The following is a 26974-nucleotide window of genomic DNA, read 5'->3' on the forward strand; positions in this document are numbered from 1 at the left end:
CATGGAATGGGTTCTTTCAGTTTTCTTCTCTCAGCAAAATCTCCCACCCTTATGGTTTTTCATGTCTCACATTGGCATTGTGTTTGGAACAGTGGGTGAGATGCAGATGTCAGGATTTTCACAGCTGTGTGCTTGCAGAGCTTCGAGCCAATTGCCATCAGTGTGGGGGGTGGCTTTTCCACTCTCCTGAATTGAGGTTGATGTTGAGAGAATATCCTTAGCTTTCAGGTCTCCCTTCTGCTTCCCCTGTGGTAGAAGTGCAGAAGGGAGCACTGCACACTGTCCAGTGATTTTGAGACTTTTGCAGAATGAGTTTTTTCTGCTGAGGTTTCTCAGAATTGTTAAGGGAAAAAGTCCCTTAGAAGCAATTCTTCTGTCATGAAAATGTTTCTTTTCCTGAAGAAGATATCAGTGATGCTACGGGCAAGTAAATGATATTTAAAGAAAGTGTGTTTGAGAGACAGATGTATTTTGTTATTGTTCAGTCATGGAATCTTTATTTTTGATCAGTGGAATGTTGCCTGGATGGTAATACCTGTAGCTTTGGAGCAGCAAAGCACCACTGCCTGCTCTCGTTCCTTTCCTGCTGCTTCCTGGTACAGTGTGAGCTGGTGGCAGCAATTATGGATAGAGGAGGGACCCCAGTGAGTTTTCAGAGTGGATGTGTTGGGTGTCAAGGGGTTGTTCTCAGTGAAAATGTCCTGGTGTTACCTTGGTGGTGTTTGTTTGGCTGTGTGACAGGTGGCTCATGCTGATGAAGGAGAGGTATTCCGTGGGGGCTACTGCTCCTGGATACTGAGGCTCTTGGTGTGTTGTTCCTGCATTGCATGCCTGCATGAAAGGGAAAGCAAGAGCTTGATTTTAGCATTCAGGTGGAAAATGAGGCCAGAAGAACAACTCTTCTTCGAGGTACCTGAAGAGTGCTCGGGAGCTGTGGCTGCCCTGTGCGTTTTCATCTCTGTGGAGGATTATTGTTCTGGGTTGTGATGGGTTCATAAATGAGAGAGTCCCCTGCATTGTTTGGACTCATTGGAGACTTTTTGCACAGATGTCCAAGTACCTGGGTCTTGGACCTGTGTTTCCGAGGGTGGTGGATTCTGCTCTGATGTCAGACCTGTCCTCTGCCACATGATTGCCTTGCTCTGTTATTTGCTGGGTCCTTGAGTGGACTGGAGGTGGAAGAGAGTGGTTTACTTCCAGAAGAGAAGGGTAGGGGTGGTGAAGGGGCAGTCTGTCTGTCTTGCATAGACTGGATGAATGGAAGAAGGTTGTTCGCCAGCTGGAGGTGTGGGAAGCATAAGGGAATGGGAATGAGAGCTCTTGCCACAGGACGTTTTAATGCTTCATGGTAAGTATGGTATAGTCACGTGGAAAATCTTTTGGTAAATGCGGTAAATGAAAGAAGACACAATCATGGAAGCAGAAGAGAAAGAGGGGGAAGGATATGGAAGGCCAGACCATGAAAGAAAAAGGAAGAGAAAGAGCAGAAAGAGGAAAGGGAAAAGAAAGAGAGGACTAAAGCAAAAAACAAACAAACAAACAAAAAAAAAAAAAAAACGAAGGAGAAAGGAAGCAGGAAAAGAAGGAATGTATGCAGGGGAAAAGCAAGCAAGCAAGAAATAAAGGAAAGAGAAAAAAAAATAAAGGAAAGAAAAGAACAAACGAATGAATGATAGAGGAGATTACCAGCATGCACCAACGTTATCTCTCCATGCTGAATGGATTTTAGGACCTTGGCATCCTTGGTACTCAGGGACACTTTGCAAGGCTTGATAAGAAGTGCTGAGTAAGACGAATGAGGGCGTATCACTTTTCAACGGCGAGTGAGGTAGTCACATAGAAAACATGTTGGCAAAGGAGAGAAGGAAGAGGCAAAGAAGGAAGAAGAGAAGGAGAGAGCAGGACAGGGAAGAGAGAAGAAGGCAGGAAGGCAGGGGAGAAGGAAATACGAGATTATCAGAATGCACTGACATTGCCTCTAGATTCCGAAGAAAGCTGGTCACTAACAGCCTCCGCCTCGGTTAGAGTACCGCTATCGGAATTGATGTCCCGTAATTAACTCTGATGGTCCGCCTTTGACGGTCTCCGCCGAAGCGCCGGAGGCAACTGATGAGCTGCGAGGGTGCGTAAAAGAAAGCAGGAGGGAAACGGACAGGAAAGGGGAGTAAAGAATACGGCATAGCAGGGACACAACGAAAAGAAATACACGAAGAAAAGGAAGGCAGAGGAGAATTAAGATAGAAAAGGAAGAAAGTCAAGGAAGCTAAATAATAAAAAAAGAAAGACGAAGAAAAATATTTAAAGGAAAACGACAGAAACTAAAACATCGAAAACCAAAGGTGGGAGAGTGTGCGGCGGCGGAGCAGCACACGGTGTCGCTGCAGGCTCAGAAACGGCGGCCGAGAGGCTCGGCGGCTCCGCCGCGGTGCGGCGGAGAGCCCGGCTGTGAGCGCGGGGGGGCGGCGCGGGGCGGGCAGGAGAGCCGGTGCGTCCGGGCGGCGGCGGGGAGCCTTGCGGGGCCCGGGCGGGTGGCGGCGGCGGCGGCAGCAGCAGCGATGTGCGTGTGGTGGGGGCCCGTGGTGCGGGTGCTGGTGCTGCAGGCGGCCTGGGCGCTGGTCGGCGGGCAGGTGCGGTACTCGGTGCCGGAGGAAGCCAAGGCCGGGACGGTGGTGGGGCGTCTGGCGCAGGACCTGGGCCTGGAGGCGGGCGAGGCGGAGGCGCGGCGGCTGCGGCTGGTGTCGCAGGGCCGGCGGGCGAGCGTGGAGGTGAGCGGGGCGAGCGGGGCGCTGGTGGTGAGCTCGCGGCTGGACCGGGAGGAGCTGTGCGGGAAGAGCGCGCCGTGCGCCCTGCGCCTGGAGGTGCTGGTGGAGCGGCCGCTGCGCGTGTTTCATGTGGAGCTGGAGGTCACCGACATCAACGACAACGCCCCGCTCTTCCCCGCAGCCCGGAAAAACCTCAGTTTATCGGAAAACATTCCTCCGGGGTCTCGGTTCCCTGTGGAGGGCGCCTCGGATGCAGATATCGGCGCGAACGCACAGCTCTCCTATGCAGTCAGCCCTACCGAGCACTTTACCTTAGATGTTAAATCCTCTGATGATAATAGGAAATCTCTGTTTCTGGTGCTCGCGAAATCTCTAGACCGCGAGTCGCTGCCTGTGCACCGGTTGGTGCTGACGGCGAGTGACGGGGGCCGGCCATCTCTGACGGGCACGGTGGAGCTGGTGATCTCGGTGATGGACGTGAACGACAACGCGCCCCAGTTCAACCAGACCGTGTATAAAGTGCAGTTACCAGAGAGCGCTGTAGAGGGGACGCTGGTGGCGCGACTGAATGCCACGGATCCGGATGAGGGTCTCAATAAAGAGTTTTCTTACAGCATCGTCAGTTCAGTTCCTGCTGGTAACACAGATCTATTCAGAATTGATCCGAAGACCGGCGAGATCAGACTGACAGGTGCCCTTGACTTTGAAGATGTCCGTTTACACGAGTTGCAAATCGAAGCGAGAGACAAGGGGTGGGCACCGCTGTCGGGACACTGCAGCGTGGAGCTGGAGGTGCTGGACGTGAACGACAACGCGCCCGAAGTGTGGGTGACGTCGCTGTCGGTACCGGTACCGGAGGACGCGTCGGTGGGGACGGTGGTGGCGCTGCTGAGCGTGTCGGACCGGGACTCGGGGGCGAACGGTCGTGTGCGCTGCGCGGTGTGGCCGGCGGCGCCGTTCGGGCTGGTGTCGACGTTCGCGGGGTCGTACTCGCTGGTGCTGCGGGAGGCGCTGGACCGGGAGCGGGTGTCGGAGTACGAGGTGGAGGTGCGGGCGGAGGACGGCGGGTCGCCGTCGCTGCGCGGGCGTCGCGGGCTGCGGGTGCCGGTGTCGGACGTGAACGACAACGCGCCGGCGTTCGCGCAGGCCGTGTACACGGTGCTGGCGCGGGAGAACAACGCGGCGGGCGCGGAGCTGGCGCGTGTGTGGGCGCGGGACCCGGACGAGGCGGCCAACGGGCGCGTGCGGTACTCGGTGTGGGAGGGCGGCACGGGTGGAGGGTGGCGTCCAGCGTCGAGCTACGTGTCGGTGGACGCGGAGAGCGGGCGTGTGTGGGCGCTGCAGCCGTTGGACTACGAGGAGGTGCAGGTGCTGCAGTTCGAGGTGCGGGCGGTGGACGCGGGGGAGCCGCCGCTGTGCGGCAACGCCACGGTGCAGCTGTTCGTGGTGGACGAGAACGACAACGCGCCGACGCTGCTGCCGGCTGGAAGCGGCGGGCCGGGGCCCGGGGCGTCGGGCGAGGCGGCGTCGGGGGCGCTGTGGGCGTGGGCGGCGTGGGGGGCGCCGGCGGGGCAGGTGGTGGCGAAGATCCGCGCGGTGGACGCGGACTCGGGCTACAACGCGTGGCTGCGCTACGAGCTGTGGGAGCCGCGGGGGAAGGGCCCGTTCCGCGTGGGGCTGTACAGCGGCGAGGTGAGCACGGCGCGGGCGCTGGAGGAGGCGGACGGCCCGCGGCAGAGGCTGGTGATCGTGGTGCGGGACCACGGGGAGCCGGCGCGCTCGGCCACGGCCACGCTCAGCGTGTCGCTGGTGGAGGGCGCCGAGGCGGCGCTGGCGGCCGCGGGCTCGTCGTTGTCATCAGGGGCGGGGCTACGTCCGGCGGAGGGTGGTGCGGCAGCGACAGGAGCAGCGGCGACGACGAACGTGTGGCTGGTGGTGGCCATCTGCGCGGTGTCGAGCCTGTTCCTGCTGGCGGTGGTGCTGTACGGGGCGTCGCGCTGGGCGCCGCGGGCGGGCGTGCTGGCGGGGCCCGGGCCGGCGACGCTGGTGTGCGCCAGCGAAGTGGGGAGCTGGTCGTACTCGCAGCGCCAGAGCCGGAGCCTGTGCGTGGCGGACGGCGCGGGCAAGAGCGACCTGATGGTTTTCAGCCCCAACTTCCCGCCGCCGCCCGGCCCCGCGGCGAAGGAGACGCAGCCGGAGCCGCCCGCTCTCCTGGACACGGTCAGTGTCCCCCACTGTCTTGCTTCTCACCCCTTCCCCAACTCCCCATTCTCCTTCTTGCCTTTCTACCCCCTTTCGCTCTTCTCCCTCTTCTGGTCCTTCTCTCACACTCCCTGAGCCGCAAGTGGTGGGAACCGGGCTGAGCCCCTGGGCCCCCACGTGTCAGGTGGTTAAGGATGTAAAGGGGACCTTTTCAACTTCCTTGGCATCCTTGCCGGAGCCCCTTGGCTCATGCTTTTTTGGGAAAGCTAAGGAAGGTATTACCGTGTCGTGCAGCAGTTAGGGTTGACAGGTGAGTTTTGCTGTTGTAGGTGTGAGTTGTTCTCCCGTCGAATGAAATCACTGCGGATTGTGATGAGAGGTGCCACAACGTGGGATTTTGAGATGGTCTTGCTTCATGATGTGTAGTATTTCCACCCTACCTTGCTTAGAGGAAGACACACAGGTTCTGAAGGTGACAGGACCCCAAGGACTATTTACTGCTTATTACCTTTGCTGAGTTCTGACCGTGGTGGGGTTATCAGCTGTGGTTTCTTTGTCCTCCTTTCATTCTTCTCTGTAAGAGAGAGTAGGGCAAATTGGGAGTTCTCAAAGATTTTATCTCCCCATGGTGTAAGTTCTTCTTTTTGTTTGGCTCCAACACCATCATTAGAAAGTAGGGAGGACATTGAGGAGTTTTCCAGTTTTTTTTTTCCCAGGTATGTTGTAACCATAGTTAGTAGTATAAAGTGGTTAGAGACAGGAGTGTGACCCAATGCAAGTGTGAGAAACAGGATTTTTCTTTTTCTTCTCCCACTCTCCTGCCTGTGTTTTGAACTTGAGTTTCTGGCTGGACAGGTGGCTTGATGAACACTAACTTGTTTTGATACTCTTTCAATATTTGCGTTAGGAGCAACACCATTACCAGTTCTCTGGAAATGCTTCTTTCAACAACAACAACATAATATCTCATGGAAATTCTGCAGTACAGTAGATACTATCCGCAAGATTGATATCTTTGTCAACATATGGGTTGGTCTCTCACTGAATGAAGTCACTGTCCATTGCCATTAGATTTTTCCAAAAATGACTTGTACAAAGAGTGTTGCTTTCAGGTCTGTAACATTTTCCTTTGAAGTTGCTGAAGCATTGTCAAACCTTAAGTATCAGCTGTAGAGAGTCTGCTGGACACCGTGTGTATGATACCATCTGCCTTGACGTCCTTGCTGGAGCTCCTCAGCTTGTTCTTATTGAGGAGAACTAACAAAAGGCATTGTTGCATCCGGCAGCAGTTATGGACAATGCCTGGTCAACATCTGGTTGATGGCAAGTTGAACATGAGCCAACAGTGTGCCCTGGCAGCCAAGAGGCCAACCCGTCCTGGGTGCATCCAGCACAGTATGGCCAACTGGGCAATGGAAGGAATTGTCCTGCTCTACTCTACACTGGTGCAGCCTCATCTGGAGCACTGTGTGCGGTTCTGTGCGCCATAGGATAAAAAAATATATTAAGCTAATGCAGAATGTCCAGAAGAGGGTTACCAAGTTGGTGAAGGGTTTGGAGAGGAAGCTGTATGAGGGGTCGCTAAAGTCACTTGGTTTGTTCAGGCTGGAGAAGAGGAGACTGAGAGGAGAGACCTCATGGCGGCTACAGCTTCCTCACAATGGAAGGAGGCAGGCACCGAACTTTTCTCTTTAGTGACCAATGACAGAACCCGAGGGAAGGGCAGGAAAATGTGCCAGGGGAGGTTTAGGTAGGACACTAGGAAAAGGTTCTTCACTCAAGGGTTGCTGGAGCACTGGAACAGGCTCCCAGGGAGGTGTCACGGCCCCAAGCCTGACAGTGTTCAAGAAGAGACTGGACAATACCATCAGACACACGGTGTGAACTGTGGGCTTGTCATATGCAGGGACAGAAGTTGGACTCGGTGATCCTTGTGGGTCCCTTACAATTCAGGACATTCTATGCTTCTATATCTGTACGTTTTTTATGGTGCTCTCATTGTTGGGAAGGGTCTGCGAAAGTTGGATTGAGCCTTGAGGTTGGAAAGGAAACTGTGGCATGGCACAGAGATGAATGTGGCAGTGGTACTGAGTAGGGTGTGGACATTACCCGCAGTGATGGGTGACGTTGAGCAGTGGGAAGACTTGACTGTGGGAACTGGAAATCTTTGGGTAGATGGTGGGCCATATTGTAAGAAGAAGAATGGGAGCTGATGTGCTTGTCTTGAGAACACGTCCCAGAGTGGGCAATGGAGGATGCCTAGGGGAAAGCATGAGGCAGGTTGGCTATGGAATGTTCTTGCCCAGGAACCTTTATCAGACTCACAAGGATCTGGAGTTGGAGTCCTGAATCTTGAGACAGTGTGTGGTATTGAAGTGCCCACAGTATTTTTTGAGCTTATGATTGTCTCCCACCAGAGACAGTGCCTTGTGCAGAGAAAGGTGTTTAGAGCTGGAGCATGTTATTGTGGTGGAGCAATGTTTGTGTATTTTGGCAGTGATGGCTCCACATGGCACTGAGTAGGGCCTGGGCATGTGGCACTTGGAGGGTGACCTTGAGCAGGGAGAAGTGTTCCCTGATGGAAATGGAGATGCTGGGTAGAACATGGTTTGTGTCATTGGGGGAGAAGTAGAGAACATCTGTTTAGCTGATCTCATTTCCCACGGCATGAAAGACAGGATGGTAGTAGAAAATGTCAAGCAGTGTCCCTGTGCACAGTGCTACTTGCCTGGGATCCTCTGAGGACCTCCAGAAATTCCGCATATCCTCACACCCCAGTCCAGCCTGGCCTTGAATGTCTCCAGGGATGGGAGGCAACCTGGGCCAGTGTTTCACCACTCTCATAGTAAGAAATGTCTTCCTTAAAGATAGTCTAAATCTCCGCTCCTTTTAATTAAAAGCCATCACTCCTTGTCCAGTCACTACAGACCCTATTGAAAAGTCTGTCCCCATCTTTCTTATAAGCCCCCTTTAGGTGTTGAAAGGCAGGAATAAAGTCTCCCCAGAGCCTTCACTGCTGCAGGGTGAACAACCCCAACTCTCTCAGCCTTTCCTCATAAGGAGAGGTCTTCCATCCCTCTGATAATTTTTGTGGCCTTCTCTGGATGTGCTCCAACAGGTCCATGTCTTTCCTGGGCTGAGGACTCCAGAGCTGGACACAGTACTCCAGGTGGGGTCTCACCGAAGTGGAGTAGAGGGGCAGAATCACCTCTCTCAAACTGCTGACCACACTTCTTCTGATGCAGCCCAGGATATATTGGGCTTTCAGGACTGTGAGTGCACATAGTCAGCTTGTGTCCAGGACCTCCAAGTCCTTCTCCACAGGGCTGCTCTCCATCCTTTCATCCCCCAGCCTGTATTGATACCAGGGGTTGCCCTGACCCAGGTGCAGGCCCTTGCATGTAGCCCTTTTGAACCTCAGGAATTTTGCATTGGCTCACTTCTTGAGCTTGTCCAGGTCCTTCTGAATGACATTCTGTCCCTCAGGTGTGGGACATACGGATCCCTGAGGGTCACCGTTCCTCACTGATCTCCGTCTGGACATTGAGCTGTTGACCTCTACCCTCTGGATGCGATGATCCAGTCAGTTCCTCATCCACCCATCCAGCAAATCCATATCTTCTCAATGTAGAGAGAAGGATATTGTGGGGGACAAGGATGTTGTGGGAGACTACATCAAAGGCCTTACAGAAGTCCAGACTGATGACAGCTCTTCCCTTGTCCACTGATGTAGTCACTCTATCATAGAAATCCACTAGTTTGGCCAGGCAGGACTTGCCCTTTTGAAGCCCTGCCAGCTGCCTTTAATCACCTCCCTGTCTTCCATGTGCCTCAGCACAGCTTCTAGGAGGATCTGTTGCACGGTCCTCCCAGGCACAGAGGTGAGGCTGAGTGGTTGGTAGTTTCCAGGATCCTCCTTTCTACCCTTTTTAAAAATGGGTGAAATGTTTCCTTTTTTCCAGTCACCATGGACTTCACCCGACTGACATGACTCTTGAAAAATCATGGATAGGGGTTTGGAAACTACATCAGCCGATTCCATCAGTACAATGGGAGTATTCTTAGTGAAAATGCTGTAGTGTTACCTTTTTGGCTTTTGTTTGGCTGTGTGATGAGTGGCTCATGTTGAAGAAGGATAGGTGTTCTACGGGGATTAATGCCCACAGGTACGGCAGTTCTTGCCACGTTGTTGTGGCAGTGCGTGCCTGCCTGAAAGGAAAAGCAAGAGCTTGCCATTCAGTGTGCAGGTGGAAAATGAGGCAGGAAGAACGGCTCTTTTTTGAGGTATATGAAGACCCAGAAATGTTCAGTTGGAGAAAGAACCCTAAAAACCCTAACAAACAAAACCACAAAAAAAATTGTCCTTCACAGTTCATATAATCCATTCCAGTACTGTGCTCATCAAAATTTTCGCTGTTATCTCACAGAATGAAAGTGGTGCCCGTGCCGTTTAGAGCTGTCCCAACATCACCTTTAGAAATAGTAAAGCTCCCCAGTGCATAACATTTCCCTCTGAGATAGCTGAAGCATTGCAAACCATGAAGGGTCTCCTGCAGAGAGTCTGGATGACATTGCCTCTATTATACCATCTGTGTTCTTTTCTGTAGTGTTCTTATTGATGGAAGGGTCTTCAAAAGCTGGAGTGAACCCTGAGATGGGAAAGGGAACTGTGGTACATCACAGAGACGAATGTGACAATGGCACACTGATGTGAAGTGTTACCTTGAGCAGTGGGAAGGGTTATCTGTGTGAACTGGAAATCCTTGGGAAGATCATGAGCCATGTCGTAAGACAAAAATGGGAGATGAATTGCTTGTCTTGAGAATGCATGTCCCAGAGTGGGGAATGGAGGATGCCTAGAGGAAAGCATGAGGTAGGATGGGCATGGAGTGTTGGATGGTGTGTCCTGTTGTCACACATAGTTAATTTTCATATGTGCACATACATGCCAAGCCCTGCAGAACAGCCCAGCTCTGGTACAAATTCTCCCACCCGAATGACCTTGTGATTGTGCTTGCACTTTGGCATTTGTTGTGGTCCTCTTGAAGAATAAAATCCGTGTGGACTGGGGTCACAGCTGTCACAGCTCTAATCACAGAATCTTATAGAACTTTAACATGCAGCTCTGTGGTGTTTCCACCTGTGATTGCTGAGCAGACACAAAGTATTTAGGGTGAAGTTCCTGAATCTGGGATGGGTCTGTCAGGCAGTGAATTCCTTTGCATCTGTCCATATGTTCTTTGTGCCGATCACAAGGGAAGGTGAAGATGTGGGTCACATGCAGTGTGGGCTTTAGAGCTGGGACGTGTTCTTGTGGTGGAGCGATGTCTGGGTATTGTGGCAGTGATGGCTCCATGTGGCACTGAGTAGAGTCTGGGCATGTGTCACTTGGAGAATTATTTTGTTTGGGGAAGAATGTTGCCTGAGGGAATTGGAGATGCTGGGCAGAACACAGTCTGAGTCACTGCAGAAGCACTGGATAATGTCTGCTTAGCTGTGCAGATGCTGTTCCCATGGCACAGGAGAGGGTGCCAGTAGAAAACCTTGGGAAGAGTTTCAGTGCACAGTGCTGCTCTCCTGGGATCTTCTTGGGACCTCCAGAAGTTTGGCATATCCTCCTTTCCTGATGTTCTGTGTTGTAATATTGCTCTTGAAAGTAATGGCCATACATGCCTTAAGTTTCTTGCTTTTGATGTGGAATGTTGTTGGCCAGACAGAAGTCACTACTCTGGTCTTAGTTTTGCTAGGGAGTGGAAGAAGTGCTCTGCATATTCAAGATGTTGGCAAACCTGTGTTTTGGCACAGTTGAATACGTTCCTTTGGTTTTTTTTCCTTTGGTTTTTTTCCTCCCTGCCTCGCCTCTCGCCCCTTCCCCGACGCCCCTTCTTGCTTCTCCCCTTCTCGCCCTTCTCTCTGCTCTGGTCCTTCTCTCTTGCTCCTTGGGCAGGCGGTAGTGGGAGCCTGGCTGAGCCCCCGGGTGTTGCCGCACCCAGCTGAAGTTAGGGTCGGCAGGTGATTTTTGCTGTTGCGGGTGTGAGTTGTTCTGTCGTCGAATAAAACCATTGTGGCCTGCCTTGAAAGGTGCCACGCCATGGGCGTTCGAGGTGCTCTTGCTTGCTCATGGGTAGCATTTTCACTGTAAGTTGTCGAAGGAATGCAAGGCACACAGGCTGTGCTGGTGACAGTCCTGCAGGCACTATTTAGATTTATTAGTCTTAGTGGCTAAGCATGCACAATGGACTTTTCTTGTTCTCTTTTTGCCACTATGTTGTTGCAGTAGTAAGAAGCATAAACTGCTCAGGTAGACTATTGGAACCCAGGACAAGTGTTAGAAACTGGTATTTGCCTTTTGTTTTGTTTTGTTTTTGTTTTTCCTTCCCTCTTCCTCTCCCACCTTGTGAGCTTTGTGTTTCTGGCTGGACTGGTGGTGTGATGGGCAGTGGCCTCTTTTGACGCACTTTGAATATTTGCATCAGCAGCCATACTTTTATAATCCCTGGAATTTCTCATATCAGTAACAAAAAAAATCAACCCCGCAAAAGTCTCCTACACAGTAGATATCATTTGCTACATTGGTGTGCTCGTTAGCAGTTTTTTCACATCATGAATTCAAAGCTCATTGCCATTAGAGCTGTTCCAATATCATCTTTAGAAAGAGTAACAGTTCTAGGTCTTAAACATTTTCATCTGAAATAGATGAAGAGTATCCCAAGTACAAAATGTCTACTGGGGAACGTCTGGCAAACACCACGTATATGATAATATCTGTATGGTTTTTATGGTGTTGTCATTTCTGGGAAGGGTCTGCAAAAGCTGAAGCAATTCTGACTTGAGAAAGGAAACTGTGGCATGTCACGGAGTTGAATGTAGCAGTGGCACTGGGCAGGACCTGTCCGTGTCCTGTGTGAATGGTGACTTGGAGCAGTGGGTAGGCTTGTCTGCAGGAATTGCAAATCCTTAGGAAGACCATAGGCCATGTCATAAGATGACAAGAATGGGACATAAAATGCAGATGGCTGCTTACTGTCTAATGGTCATTTTCACTCCTGTTTTGGGAAAGGTATTTTGCGAGGGTATCTTACCAATCTGCCACCCTTGTCCAGTGATGGGCACGTATAGCAGCTTCCACAGCTGTTGATGTTGCCTCGGTGTTAAATTTGTGCTCCTGACTTCCCCTACTTGTGCACTTCTACAGTTGGCCTCAGTACAGATGGCATTTTTTTCTTCTCTCATATCGCACATGGCTCACTCCGATATGTGCATGTATGTGACAAACCCTGCAAAGCAGCTCAGCTCTGTTTTTCTGTGGTACAATTAGACATAAGTTACGTGGTTTTAACCACATTACATCAAGTTGATATCGTGATTGCACTTGCACTTTGACATTTTGTATGGGTTTTAAAAAAATAATTAAATCTGTGCATAGTGGAGTCACAGCTGTCAGAACACAATCTTTAAGAAGAACTCTAATTTGCAGCTCTGTGGTGTTTCCTCTGGGATTGCTGAGAAGACACAGAGTGTTCAGGGTGAAGCTCAGGCATCTGGGAAGAGTCTGACAGATAGTGAATACCTTTGCATCCATCCATATGTTCTTTGTGCTGATCACAAGGGAAGGTGAGGATGTCCAAGGCCTAGGTCATGCTCAGAGTGGGGATTAGGGTTGGAGCGTGTTCTTGTGGTGGAGCAAGGTGTGGGTATTGTGGCAGTGATGCTCTGAGTGACACCAAGCAGGGTCTGGGCATGTAACACTGGGAGAGTGACAGTGAGTGGGGAAGAGTGTTGCCTGAGTGAAATGGAGATGCTGAGTAGAACACAGTCTCTGTCATTAGGTGAGGACTGGACAATATCTGCTTAGCTGAGGACCCTATTTCCCAGGGCGCAAGATACAGGATGCCAGTAGAGAACCTTGAGAAGAGGCCTGATGCCGCGCTGCTTGCTTGGGATTGTCTCAGGAACTCCAGAATATCTGCACATCTGACCTCTAGAAGTTCTGTACATCCTTGCACCCTTTTGTCCTCTGTGGTAATCCCATGTGATGTGAAAACATCTGCCATAGGCTCCTTTAATAATTTGCTCCTGAACGTGGTATGCTGTTGGAGAACCAGAAGGTTTTTGAAATGTAGGTCACTTTCACTTCTCTAAAGCCCCTTCGGTCATCTTGCTGCTCACCTCCCTTCTTAGGCAGATGAAGGAGTTTTCTTCTTTCAGCAAAAACTCCCACCCTGTTGGCTTTTCCTCTTTCTTAGTGGCATTGTGTTTGTAACAGTGGATGAGATGCATATGTTAGAATTTTCCCAGCTGTCTGGTTGCAAAGTTTTGGACCAATTGCCATCAGTGTGGGAGATGGCTTCTCCACTCTCCTGAGTTGAGACTGACTTTGAGAGAATCTCCTTTGCGTTCAGGTCTCCCTTCTGCTTCCCATGTGATAAGAAGTGCGTAAGGGAGCACTGTGCATTGTCCAGTGAGTCAGAGGCTTTTGCAGAACATGAGTGATTTTTTTCCTGTTGATGTTACTCAGAAATGTTAAGGGTAAATGTCCCTTAGAAGCAATTCTCCTGCCCTGAAAACGATTCTTATTCTGAAGAAACAACAAGTGAAGCTACAGGTAAGTCAAGAATACTTAAAGAAGGTGTGTTTGAGAGACAGTTGTACTTTTGTTCCTGTTCAGTCATGATATCTTCCTGTTGTTTCTACAGAATTTTGCTTGGATTGTGATGCCTGTAGGTTTGAAGCAGCAAAGCTCCACTGGCTGCTCTCATTCCTTTTCTGCTGCTTCCAGGCACAGCATGAGCTGGTGGCAGCAAGCACGGATGGTGGAGGAACCCCACTGTGTTTGTGGAGTGAATGTGTTGGATGTTGAGGGGATGTTCTCAGAGAAAATGTCGTGGTGTAACCCTGGCGGTACTTGTTTGGCTGTGTGACAGGTGGCTCATGCTGATGAAGGAGAGGTATGCTGTGGGGACTACTGCTCCTGGATACTGGGGTTCTTGCTGTGTTGTTCATGCAGTGCATGCCTGCCTGAAAGGGAAAGCAAGAGCTTGACATTTACTGTGCATGTGGAAAATGAGGCCAGAATAATAGCTCTGCATCGAGGTACAGGAAGAATGCTTGGGAGCTGTGGTTGCCCCATGCTTTTTTAGCCTTTGTGGAGGATTGTTGTGCTGAGCTCTGATGGCTTTGAGTTCCAGAATGAGAGATTCCCCTGCATTGTTTGGACTCATTGGAGCCTGTTTTTATTATTTGTCCAGGTACCTCGGGCTTGGGCTTGTGTTTCAGAGCGGGGGGTGGATTCTCTTTTGATGTGGCAGAGCTGTTCTTTGCCAGACGATTGCCTTGCTCTGTTTTTTCCTGGATTGTCGAGTGGACTGGAGGCAGAAGAGTGTGGTCTTCTTCCAGAAGAGAAGGGAAGGGGAGGTGAAGGGGCAGTCTGTCTGTCTGGCATAGACTGGAGGAAAGCAGGAAGTTTGTTCCCCGTCCAGAGGTATGGAAAGCATAAGAGAAGAGGAAGGAGAGCTTTTGCCAAAGGGTATTTCCATGCTTTATGGTAAGTGTGGTGTAGTGGTGTGGAAAATCTTTTGGTAAATGCGGAAAAGAAGAAACACGGATGGAAGCAGAAAAGAACAGGAGCCAAAGATATGACATGCCAGACCACGAAAGAATATGGAAGGGAAAGAACAGAAAAGAAGAAAGAGAAAAGGAAGAGAGGTCGAAAGAGGAGGGAAGAGAGGATAAGGAAGAAGGGAAGAATGGGAAGGGAAGCTCTAAAGGAAGGAATCTATGGAAGGAAAGAGCGAGGAAGGGAGGAAGGAAGGGATGATAGAGGAGATTACCAGCATGCACTGACCTTGTCTCTCCGTGGTTAATGGAGTTTAGCAGCATGCAGCGATGCTATCACTCTATAGAGAAAGGTGGTGAGGGAGAGAAAGAAGGAGGAAAGAAGAGGAAAAACAACCCGAGGAAGGACGACATAAGACAAAGTAAGAAAAGAAGGAAGATGACATCGAGGAGAAAGAAAGGAAGAAATCAAAAAGGAGCTTACCAGAGTGCAGCTATGTTATCGCCAGTTGCTGAACTGACAGTTGCTTGACAGTCTCGACTTGCTGAACTGAATTCCTCTGAAAGCCTCCGTCTTGGTTAGAGGACCGCGCTAAGGCGCTGATGTGCCGTAATTAGGGCTGATGTCCCGTAATTAGCACTCAGGCCTACGTCTTTGATGGTTTCGCCGTAGCGTGGGAGGTGGCTGGCAAGCTACAAGTGGGTTAAAGACGAGAGAAAAACAGAAAAATTGAAAGGGGAGTACGGAAATTGGATCGGCAGGGAGAAAAGGATAAAGAGAAGGAAGAAAGAAAAAAAAACAAAAGGAGGAAAGAAAAAAAAACAGAGAGAGAAAGAAAACAAAGTAGAAAAAGAAGATGAAAACTTAAGAAAGAGAAAAGAATACAGAATGAAGAAGAAATAAAGGAAGAGGGAAGAAAGGTATCTGATCAAAAAAACGAGTGAGGAAGCAAGAAAGATAGAAAGGAATGAACAAGAAAAAGAAAGAGGAGAAGAGAATGGAGAGCTCTGAGAGGAGCTGAGCAGCGCGGTGGCGAAGTGGGAGCGTGTGCGGCGGCGGAGCAGCACACGGTGTCGCTGCAGGCTCAGAAACGGCGGCCGAGCGGCTGGGCGGCTCCGCCCCGGTGCGGCGGAGAGCCCGGCTGTGAGCGCGGGGGGGCGGCGCGGGGCGGGCAGGAGAGCCGGTGCGTCCGGGCGGCGGCGGGGAGCCGTGCGGGACCTCGGCGGGTGGCGGCGGCGGCGGCAGAAGCAGCGATGTGCGTGTGGTGGGGGCCCGTGGTGCGGGTGCTGGTGCTGCAGGCGGCCTGGGCGCTGGTCGGCGGGCAGGTGCGGTACTCGGTGCCGGAGGAAGCCAAGGCCGGGACGGTGGTGGGGCGTCTGGCGCAGGACCTGGGCCTGGAGGCGGGCGAGGCGGAGGCGCGGCGGCTGCGGCTGGTGTCGCAGGGCCGGCGGGCGAGCGTGGAGCTGAGCGGGGCGAGCGGGGCGCTGGTGGTGAGCTCGCGGCTGGACCGGGAGGAGCTGTGCGGGAAGAGCGCGCCGTGCGCCCTGCGCCTGGAGGTGCTGGTGGAGCGGCCGTTGCGCGTGTTCCATGTGGAGCTGGAGGTCACCGACATCAACGACAACGCCCCGCTCTTCCCCGCAGCCCGGAAAAACCTCAGCATCGCGGAATTGTCGGTGCCTGGGTCTCAGTTTCCTCTGGAGGGCGCGTCGGATGCAGATATCGGAGCCAACGCGGAGCTTTCCTATACACTCAGCCCCAGCGAACATTTCAGAGTAGAGGAAGAAAACACTAACTCGCGCATTAATTCTCTGTTTCTGGTGCTCACGAAAGCACTGGACCGCGAGACGCTGCCTGTGCACCGGTTGGTGCTGACGGCGAGTGATGGGGGCCGGCCGTCTCTGACGGGCACGATGGAGCTGGTGATCTCGGTTCTGGACGCGAACGACAACGCGCCCCAGTTCAACCAGACCGTGTACAACGTGCTCTTACCCGAAGACGCCTTAAAGGGGAAAATGGTGACCCAGGTGAACGCAACGGATCTGGACGAAGGACTAAATCGAGAAATTACTTATGAAATCGATACTGTTGTTCCTTCTGCCTCAAATGTATTCAGCATCGATGCAAAAAGCGGGGAGATCAGACTAACGGGCGCCCTGGATTTTGAAACGGTCGCTTTCTACCACCTACAAATTAAGGCGACAGATAAGGGGACGCTCCCGCTGTCAGGTCACTGCAAGGTGTTGGTGGAAGTGCTGGACGTGAACGACAACGCGCCGGAGGTGTGGGTGACGTCGCTGTCGGTGCCGGTGCCGGAGGACGCGTCGGTGGGGACGGTGGTGGCGCTGCTGAGCGTGTCGGACCGGGACTCGGGGGCGAACGGTCGTGTGCGCTGCGCGGTGTGGCCGGCGGCGCCGTTCGGGCTGGTGTCGACGTTCGCGGGGTCGTACTCGCTGGTGCTGCGGGAGGCGCTGGACCGGGAGCGGGTGTCGGAGTACGAGGTGGAGGTGCGGGCGGAGGACGGCGGGTCGCCGTCGCTGCGCGGGCGTCGCGGGCTGCGGGTGCCGGTGTCGGACGTGAACGACAACGCGCCGGCGTTCGCGCAGGCCGTGTACACGGTGCTGGCGCGGGAGAACAACGCGGCGGGCGCGGAGCTGGCGCGTGTGTGGGCGCGGGACCCGGACGAGGCGGCCAACGGGCGCGTGCGGTACTCGGTGTGGGAGGGCGGCGTGGGCGGGGGCGCGTCGGCGGGCGGGGGGTGGCGTCCGGCGTCGAGCTACGTGTCGGTGGACGCGGAGAGCGGGCGTGTGTGGGCGCTGCAGCCGTTGGACTACGAGGAGGTGCAGGTGCTGCAGTTCGAGGTGCGGGCGGTGGACGCGGGGGAGCCGCCGCTGTGCGGCAACGCCACGGTGCAGCTGTTCGTGGTGGACGAGAACGACAACGCGCCGGCGCTGCTGCCGGCTGGAAGCGGCGGGCCGGGGCCCGGGGTGGTGGGCGAGGCGGCGTCGGGGCCGGGTTCGGTCTCGGGGGCGCTGTGGGCGTGGGCGGCGTGGGGGGCGCCGGCGGGGCAGGTGGTGGCGAAGATCCGTGCGGTGGACGCGGACTCGGGCTACAACGCGTGGCTGCGCTACGAGCTGTGGGAGCCGCGGGGGAAGGGCCCATTCCGCGTGGGGCTGTACAGCGGCGAGGTGAGCACGGCGCGGGCGCTGGAGGAGGCGGACGGCCCGCGGCAGAGGCTGGTGATCGTGGTGCGGGACCACGGGGAGCCGGCGCGCTCGGCCACGGCCACGCTGAGCGTGTCGCTGGTGGAGGGCGCCGAGGCGGCGCTGGCGGCCGCGGGCTCATCGTCGTCATCCGGGGCGGGGCTGCGTCCGGCGGAGGGCGGTGCGGCAGCGCCAGGAGCGGCGGCGACGACGAACGTGTGGCTGGTGGTGGCCATCTGCGCGGTGTCGAGCCTGTTCCTGCTGGCGGTGGTGCTGTACGGGGCGTCGCGCTGGGCGCCGCGGGCTGGCGTGCTGGCGGGGCCCGGGCCGGCGACGCTGGTGTGCGCCAGCGAAGTGGGGAGCTGGTCGTACTCGCAGCGCCAGAGCCGGAGCCTGTGCGTGGCGGACGGCGCGGGCAAGAGCGACCTGATGGTTTTCAGCCCCAACTTCCCGCCGCCGCCCGGCCCCGCGGCGAAGGAGACGCAGCCGGAGCCGCCCGCTCTCCTGGACACGGTCAGTGTCGCCCACTGTCTTGTCTCTCGCTCCTTTCCCTCGTGTCCCTTCTGTATGCCGTGTCCCTTTTCTCCCTCTCCCTGGGCAGGCGGTGATGGGAGCCCGGCTGAGCCCCCGAGGCCTGCGGGTAGTGGGTGATTGGCAGGTGCTTAGGGATGTTAACGGGATCTTTGCATCAGCCTTGGCGTCCTTGGCAGAGACCCTCTGCTCTTTCTGTGTGGGCAGCTAAAGAAAGGTGTTGCCTCAGCCAGGAGCAGTTGTATTTCTTGGCTACGCATTGCTGTTCTTGGTGTGAGTTGTTCTCCCGTCGAATAATATCGCTGCGGAATTCGGTGAGGTGCCACGCCGACTGCTGTCTAGACGCTCTTGCTTGCTGGTGTGTAGCATTTACACCCGAGCTTGCTGAAGGAGTGCAAGTCACGCACTCTACGGTGGTCACAGTTCCCCAGGCACTATTTCCAGTTTTATTAGTCTTGTTGACAAGACAGGCAATGGGCACTTTTATTGGTTCCTTTTTGCTACTATGTTACTTACATATGTAGAAGCAAAAAATACTCAGGTAGAGGAATGGAACCCAAGGTGGGAGTTGGAAATCGGCCTTTGCTTTTCCTTCTATTTTGTTTTTCTGCCCCTTTTCCTTGCTCTGCTTTTGAGCTTTGTGTTCCTGGCTGGACAGTCGTTGTGATGGATGCTGTCCTTTTTTGATGTTTTTGAATATTTGCAGAGCAGTGGTACTCTAATAAATCCGTCAACTCAACCATATTTTCCCACACAGTAGATATTATTTGTTTTATTGATGTGATCATCAGTATTTCACTTGTTCTCTCACATTAGGAATCAAAGTTCATTGCTGTTAGACGTGTCCCAATATCACCTTTAGAAAGAGTATCGGTCCCAGGTCTAAAACAGTTCTGTCTGAGGTAAAGGCATTTCCCAATATGAAGGGTCAGCTCCAGAGCATCTGCTGACACGGTGTATGTGATAATGTCTGTATGTTTTTTATGATGCTGTCATTGGTGGGAATGCTCTACAAAAGCCAGAGTGAGCTGGGAAATGAAACTGTGGCATGTCACAGAGGTCAATGTGGCAGAGGCACTGAGTAGGGCCTGGTTATGTCCTGATGTGAATGGTGACCTTGAGCAATGGGAAGACTTGTTTAAAGTAACTGGAAATCCTTGGGAAGACCATAGGCCATGTCATACGATGAGGAGAATAGGAGATAATCTGCTTGTCTTAAGAACACAAGTTCCAAGCGTGAGGCAGGTGTGGCACAAGGTCTTCTTGACCAAGATACACTCCCAGACTCTATGGATCTGGTGTTGGAAGCTCTCCTAATCATGAGATAGTATGTGCTATTGAAATGCTCTCAATCTTCTTTGAAGTTATGAATATCTCCCACCAGAGACAGTCCCTTGTGCTGCTACCTGCCTGCCATAGCCAATGTGTTGTTAAGGGGTGAGATGCAGACGGCTGAATAGTGTCTGACAGACCTTTTCCATCTAGTTTTGAGAAAGACACTGTGGGAGGGTGGCAGTTCAGTCTGCTGTCCTTGCACAATGTTGGGCATGTACAGGAGGTTCCACAGCCATTTATCTTACCATGATGGTTTCTTTCTTCTCCTCAGGCAAGATTTTTAAGGGCATATGAGGAGGTGGGTGTGATCTTTGTGCTCCTGACTTCCCCTACTTGTGCATTTGCACAGTTGTCCTCAGTAGAAATACTGTGTCCTGTTACACATGGCTTGTTCTGATATATGCATGTACCTACCAAGCCCTGCAGAGCAGCCCAGCTCTGGTTCTCTGTAGTACAAATTTCCCCACCCAGTTGATAACTGTGTATGCACTTGTGGCTTGACATTTGGAGTGTTCTTTTTAAATAATAAAATTTGTGCAGACTGGGATTTGAGCTGTCACAACTCTCCTCACAGAATCTGTAAGAACTCTAACATGCAGTGCTATGGTGTTTCCATCTGAGATTGCTGAGAAGACACAAAGTATTCTCAGGGTGAAGCTCAGGCACCTGGGAAGAGTCTGCCAGATAGTGAATACCATTGCATCCATCCATATATTCTTTGTGCTGGTCACAAGGGAAGGTGAGGATGTCCAGAGGCCTAGGTCATGCTCAGAGTGGGGATTAGATTTGGGGCATGTTCTTGTGGGGGAGCAAGGTGTGGGTATTGTGGCAGTGATGCTCTGAGTGGCACCAAGCAGGGTCTGGGCATGTATCACTGGGAGAGTGACAGTGAGTGGGGTAGGGTGTTGCCTGAGTGAAATGGAGATGCTGGGTAGAACACAGTCTGTGTCGCTGTAGAAGCACTGGATAATGTTTGCTTAGATTGAATTATTTTCTATGGTGTAGGATAGGGGGTGCCAGTAGAAGATCTTGAGAAGATACCCAGCACACAGTGCTGCTTTCCCATGCACTGCTGAGGACCTCGAGAAGTTCTGCAAATCCTTGCATCCTTTTGTCTTCCATAGTATTCCTGTGTGATGTGAGGACATCTGCCATAGGCTTACTTTAATAATTTTCTCCTGAACATGGTATGCTATTGATCAAACAGAAGGTTTTTGAAATGTGGATCGCTTTGACTTCTCTAAAGCCCTCCTCAGTCACGTCTCTTCTCATCTCCCCTGCTAGACAAGGGAAGAAGTGCTCTCCATATTGAAGATTTTGCCAAAGCTTGCATTTCTATATGCATGGAATGGGTTCTTTTAGTTTTCTTCTCTCAGCAAAATCTCCCACCCTTATGGTTTTTCATGTCTCACATTGGCATTGTGTTTGGAACAGTGGTTGAGATGCAGATGTCAGAATTTTCACAGCTGTGTGCTTGCAGAGTTTTGGACCAACTGGCATCAGTGTGGGGGATGGCTTTTCCACTTTCCTGAACTGAGGTTGATGTTGAGAGAATATCCTTAGCTTTCAGGTCTCCCTTCTGCTTGCCCTGTGATAGAAGTGCAGAAGGGAGCACTGCACACTGTCCAGTAATTTTGAGGCTTTTGCAGAATGAGTGAGTTTTTCTGTTGAGGTACTGTAGAAATTTTAGGGGAAAAAGTCCCTTAGAAGCAATTCCCCAGCATGAGCTGATGGCAGCAAGCACAGATAGAGGAGGGACCCCAGTGAGTTTGCAGAGTGCATGCAGTGGGTGTCAAGGGGATGTTCTCCGTGAAAATGTCTCGGTGTTACCTTGGTGGTGTTTGTTTGGCTGTGTGACAGGTAGGTCATGCTGATGAAGGAGAGGTATTCCATGGGGAGTTCTGCTTCTGGATATTGAGGTTCTTGGTGTGTTCTTCCTGCATTGCGTGCCTGCCTGAAAGGGAAAGCAAGAGCTTGATTTCAGCATCCAAGTGGAAAACGAGGACAGAAGAACAACTCTTAATTGAGGTACATGAAGAGAGCTTGAGAGCTGTGGTTGTCATGTGTGTTTAAAGCCTTAGTGCGGGATTGTGCTGGGTTGTGATGAGTTTGAGTTAACAAATGAGAGACTCCCCTTCATTGTTTGGACTCATTGGAGCCAGTTTGTATTGGTGTCCAAGTATCTGGGACTTGGTCTTGTGTTTCTGAGGGTGGTGCATTCTGTTCTGATGTAGCAGAGATGTTTCTTTACCACATGATTGCCTTCCTCGGTTACGTGCTGGGTCCTTGAGTGGACTGGAGGCAGAAGAGTGTGGTCTTCTTCCAGAGTGGAAGGGGGCTGAGGTGAAGACACAGTCTGTGTCTTGCATAGGCTGGATGAAAGCAGGAAGGTTGTTCCTTTCTGGAGGCATGGATGGTGGAATGGAAGGCGAATGAGAATTCTTGCCATTTCCATGCCACGTGGCTCATGTGGAAAATATTTTAGTCAACGTGAAAAATAAAAGAAGAGACAATAACAGGAGCAGAAGCAAAGACTAGGCATGGATGTGGCAGGCTGGACCCAGAAAGAAAACGGATGAGAAAGAATATAAGGAGGAAAGAGGAACGAAGGAAGAGAAAATGGAAGAGAGAAAAAAAAAGAAAAGGAAAAGAAGTCAAAAGAGAAAGAAAGAGATGAAAAGGAAGAAGGAAATAATGGGTAGGAAGCAGGAAAGCAAAGAATCTATGCCAGGAAAAAGGAAGGATGTGAGAAAGAAAGGAGAAGGAAGGGATGATAGAGGAGATTAGCAGCATGCACCGATGTTATCTCTGCATGGTTAATGGAGTTGAGGACGTCGACAGGCTCGGTACTTAGGGACAGTGTGTAAGGCTTGATGAAAAGTCGTGAGGAAGAGGAAAGACCTCTTGCCTGAGAGCATGTCCGTGTTCCATGTCGAGTGTGATAAAATCATGTAGGAAACATATTGGTAAAGGGAAGAAGAAGAGAAGGGAAGGCCAGGAAAGTGATAAGAAGAGAAGGACTAAGGTAACAGTGAAGACAAGGAACGATAGAAATAAAGGCAAACGGGTACAAATCAAACAATAGAGATAAAGAAGAGAAAGAAGAGAAAGAAGAGAAAGAAAGAAGAGAAAGAAAGGAAGGAAGGAAGGAAGAAAGAAAGAGAAAGAAAGAAAGAAAGAAAGAAAGAAAGAAAGAAAGAAAGAAAGAAAGAAAGAAAGAAAGAAAGAAAAAGAAAAGACAAATGAGTTTACTACCATGCAGCGATGCTTTCACTGTATATGGAAAAGTGGTGAGGGAGAGAAAAAAGGGAAAAAAGGAGGAAAAGAAAGAAGCAAACGAGGAAGGACGACATGAGACAAGAAACTAAGGAAAGAGGATGACAACGAGGATAAAAAAAAAAAAGGAAGAACCTATAAAGAATATTATTAGAACGCAACAACATTACCTCTAGATGCCGAACAGAACTGGTCCCTATCTGTCCCCGCCTCGGTTAGAGTACCGCTTCCCGCGCTGATGGCTCCGTCTTTTGGCGGTCTCCGCCGCGGCGGCAGCGGGAATGGATGAGCTGCGAGAGGTGGTAAGGGTGGAGACAAGGATGGAAAGAGAGAAAAGGAAGTATAGACTAGAGAAGGGTATGCAAAGACAGAAAATAAGAAGGAAGGGAAGAAAAGAAAATCAGAGAAAAGAAAGCAGGAAGAGAAGAAGGAAAACGAGTAAAAATACCATATTTAAAAGTAGAAAACAGTAAGACAGAATAAGGATGAGGGAAATTAAGATGCAAAGAAATGAACCTATGCGAACAAGCAGTTAAAAGGCAAGGAAGAAAGATATGAAAGTGGGAAGAAATCAGAAAAAGAAAGAGGAGAAGGCAAGAGAGAGCCGAGAGAGGAGCTAAGCAGCGCGGAGGCGACGGTGGGAGCGTGTGCGGCGGCGGAGCAGCACACGGTGTCGCTGCAGGCTCAGAAACGGCGGCCGAGCGGCTCGGCGGCTCCGCCCCGGTGCGGCGGAGAGCCCGGCTGTGAGCGCGGGGGGGCGGCGCGGGGCGGGCAGGAGAGCCGGTGCGTCCGGGCGGCGGCGGGGAGCCGTGCGGGGCCCGGGCGGGTGGCGGCGGCGGCGGCAGCAGCGATGGGCGAGTGGTGGGGGCCCGTGGTGCGGGTGCTGGTGCTGCAGGCGGCCTGGGCGCTGGTCGGCGGGCAGGTGCGGTACTCGGTGCCGGAGGAAGCCAAGGCCGGGACGGTGGTGGGGCGTCTGGCGCAGGACCTGGGCCTGGAGGCGGGCGAGGCGGAGGCGCGGCGGCTGCGGCTGGTGTCACAGGGCCGGCAGGCGAGCGTGGAGGTGAGCGGGGCGAGCGGGGCGCTGGTGGTGAGCTCGCGGCTGGACCGGGAGGAGCTGTGCGGGAAGAGCGCACCGTGCGCCCTGCGCCTGGAGGTGCTGGTGGAGCGGCCGCTGCGCGTGTTCCACGTGGAGCTGGAGGTCACGGACATCAACGACAACGCCCCGCTCTTCCCCGCCGCCCGGAAAAACCTCAGCATCACGGAGTTAACCACGATGCCAGGGTCTCGGTTTCCTCTGGAGGGCGCGTCGGATGCAGATATTGGAGCCAACGCGGAGCTCTCCTACACACTCAGTCCCAGCGAGTATTTCACTGTAGAGGAAGAAAACAGTAATTCGCGCAGTAAATCCCTGTTTCTGGTGCTCACGAAACCTCTGGATCGCGAGACGCTGCCTGTCCACCACTTGGTGCTGACGGCGAGTGACGGGGGCCGGCCGTCTCTGACGGGCACGATGGAGCTGGTGATCTCGGTGCTGGATATAAATGATAACGCGCCTCAGTTCAACCAGTTGGTATACAGCGTACAACTGCTCGAAGACGCCTTAGAGGGGACAGTGCTGGTTCGGGTGAATGCCACGGATCCGGACTTGGGAACATATGGAGAAGTGATTTACGAAATTGATACTATTGTTCCTCCCTCGCTCTCAGATATATTCAGCATAGATGTAAAAAGTGGAGATATCAGGCTGACGGGCGCCCTTGACTTCGAAACAGTTGCTTTCTACGACCTACAAATTAAGGCAAAAGATAAGGGAACGCCCCCTTTGTCGGGTCACTGCAAGGTGTTGGTGGAGGTGCTGGACGTGAACGACAACGCGCCGGAGGTGTGGGTGACGTCGCTGTCGGTGCCGGTGCCGGAGGACGCGTCGGTGGGGACGGTGGTGGCGCTGCTGAGCGTGTCGGACCGGGACTCGGGGGCGAACGGTCGTGTGCGCTGCGCGGTGTGGCCGGCGGCGCCGTTCGGGCTGGTGTCGACGTTCGCGGGGTCGTACTCGCTGGTGCTGCGGGAGGCGCTGGACCGGGAGCGGGTGTCGGAGTACGAGGTGGAGGTGCGGGCGGAGGACGGCGGGTCGCCGTCGCTGCGCGGGCGTCGCGGGCTGCGGGTGCCGGTGTCGGACGTGAACGACAACGCGCCGGCGTTCGCGCAGGCCGTGTACACGGTGCTGGCGCGGGAGAACAACGCGGCGGGCGCGGAGCTGGCGCGTGTGTGGGCGCGGGACCCGGACGAGGCGGCCAACGGGCGCGTGCGGTACTCGGTGTGGGAGGGCGGCGTGGGCGGTGTCGCGTCGGCGGGCGGGGGGTGGCGTCCGGCGTCGAGCTACGTGTCGGTGGACGCGGAGAGTGGGCGTCTGTGGGCGCTGCAGCCGTTAGACTACGAGGAGGTGCAGGTGCTGCAGTTCGAGGTGCGGGCGGTGGACGCGGGGGAGCCGCCGCTGTGCGGCAACGCCACGGTGCAGCTGTTCGTGGTGGACGAGAACGACAACGCGCCGGCGCTGCTGCCGGCTGGAAGCGGCGGGCCGGGGCCCGGGGTGGTGGGCGAGGCGGCGTCGGGGCCGGGTTCGGGCTTGGGGGCGCTGTGGGCGTGGGCGGCGTGGGGGGCGCCGGCGGGGCAGGTGGTGGCGAAGATCCGCGCGGTGGACGCGGACTCGGGCTACAACGCGTGGCTGCGCTACGAGCTGTGGGAGCCGCGGGGGAAGGGCCCGTTCCGCGTGGGGCTGTACAGCGGCGAGGTGAGCACGGCGCGGGCGCTGGACGAGGCGGACGGCCCGCGGCAGAGGCTGGTGATCGTGGTGCGGGACCACGGGGAGCCGGCGCGTTCGACCACGGCCACGCTCAGCATGTCGCTGGTGGAGGGCGCCGAGGCGGCGCTGGCGGCCGCGGGCTCATCGTCGTCATCAGGGGCGGGGCTGCGTCCAGCAGAGGGTGGTGCGGCAGCGACAGGAGCGGCGGCGACGACGAACGTGTGGCTGGTGGTGGCCATCTGCGCGGTGTCGAGCCTGTTCCTGCTGGCGGTGGTGCTGTACGGGGCGTCGCGCTGGGCGCCGCGGGCGGGCGTGCTGGCGGGGCCCGGGCCGGCGACGCTGGTGTGCGCCAGCGAAGTGGGGAGCTGGTCGTACTCGCAGCGCCAGAGCCGGAGCCTGTGCGTGGCGGACGGCGCGGGCAAGAGCGACCTGATGGTTTTCAGCCCCAACTTCCCGCCGCCGCCCGGCCCCGCGGCGAAGGAGACGCAGCCGGAGCCTCCCACTCTCCTGGACACGGTCAGTGTCCCCCACTGTCTTGCTTCTCGCCCTTTCGCGACACCTCGTCTCCCTTCTGTCCCTTTTCTCTTCTGTCCTTTCACTCTCTTCTCCCCACTGTGTCCGTTTTCTGTTGCTCCCTGGGCGGGTGGTGAAAGGATCCGGGCTGAGCCCCCGGGGCCCGCGGGTAGTGGCTGCTTGGCGGGGGCTTCAGGATGTGAACAGACCTTTGCATCAGCCTTGGCGTTCTTGGCGGAGCCCTCCAGCTCTTGCTTGTGAGAGAACTGAAGGAAGATATTGCCTCACCCACCAGCAGTTTTATTTCTCTAGGTGAAATTTAGTATTCTGGGTGGAATGACATCAGTGCAAATTGTGTTGAGAGGTGCCATGACATGGGCTCTCGAAGGCTCTTGTTGACGCTGAGTAGTATTTCCACCTGAGCTTGCTGAAGGAGTTCTTTTCATGCAGGCTGAAGTGCTAACTGTTCTCCAGGCACTATTTATTTCTTACTACCTTTGATGAGCGTGGACAGTGCTGGTATCAGCATTGTGGAAAACTCTGTCCTCCTCCTCTTAGATTGTCTTCTGCAAGAGGTGTGATGTGAGGTGACAGTTAAGACTACCAAGTTTTCTCTCCCTGTGTTTTTCCAACCAGTCATCGAGTATGTAGGGAAGATGTGGCAGACATTTTCTCTGTTCTTTTTCTAAGTATTTTGTTACTCGGTAGCATAAAGCGTTCGGGCAGAGGTACGTGTTAGAAACGGCTTTTTTGTTGTTGTTCTTATCCTGCTTTGCCTGTTCCCTAGGTTATGGATTGA

The 26974-nt window shown here is 53.6% G+C and overlaps 1 protein-coding gene across 1 annotated transcript; it reads left to right on the forward strand.

Annotated features, from left to right (window-relative positions):
• Positions 1-847: 847 nt before the first annotated feature.
• On the forward strand, positions 848-26974 carry LOC309445303 (uncharacterized protein; the record flags this gene model as incomplete). The annotated part of the gene is made up of 5 exons (XM_082063933.1): positions 848-4982; positions 15193-15260; positions 15497-18233; positions 23395-26178; positions 26963-26974. The coding sequence occupies exons 1-5, from the start codon at positions 2556-2558 to the stop codon at positions 26972-26974; spliced, it is 8028 nt and encodes a 2675-aa protein (XP_081920059.1). The 5' UTR covers positions 848-2555.

Source organism: Streptopelia decaocto (assembly GCF_964273445.1).
Source record: "Streptopelia decaocto genome assembly, chromosome: 12".
Classification (NCBI taxonomy): domain Eukaryota; kingdom Metazoa; phylum Chordata; class Aves; order Columbiformes; family Columbidae; genus Streptopelia; species Streptopelia decaocto.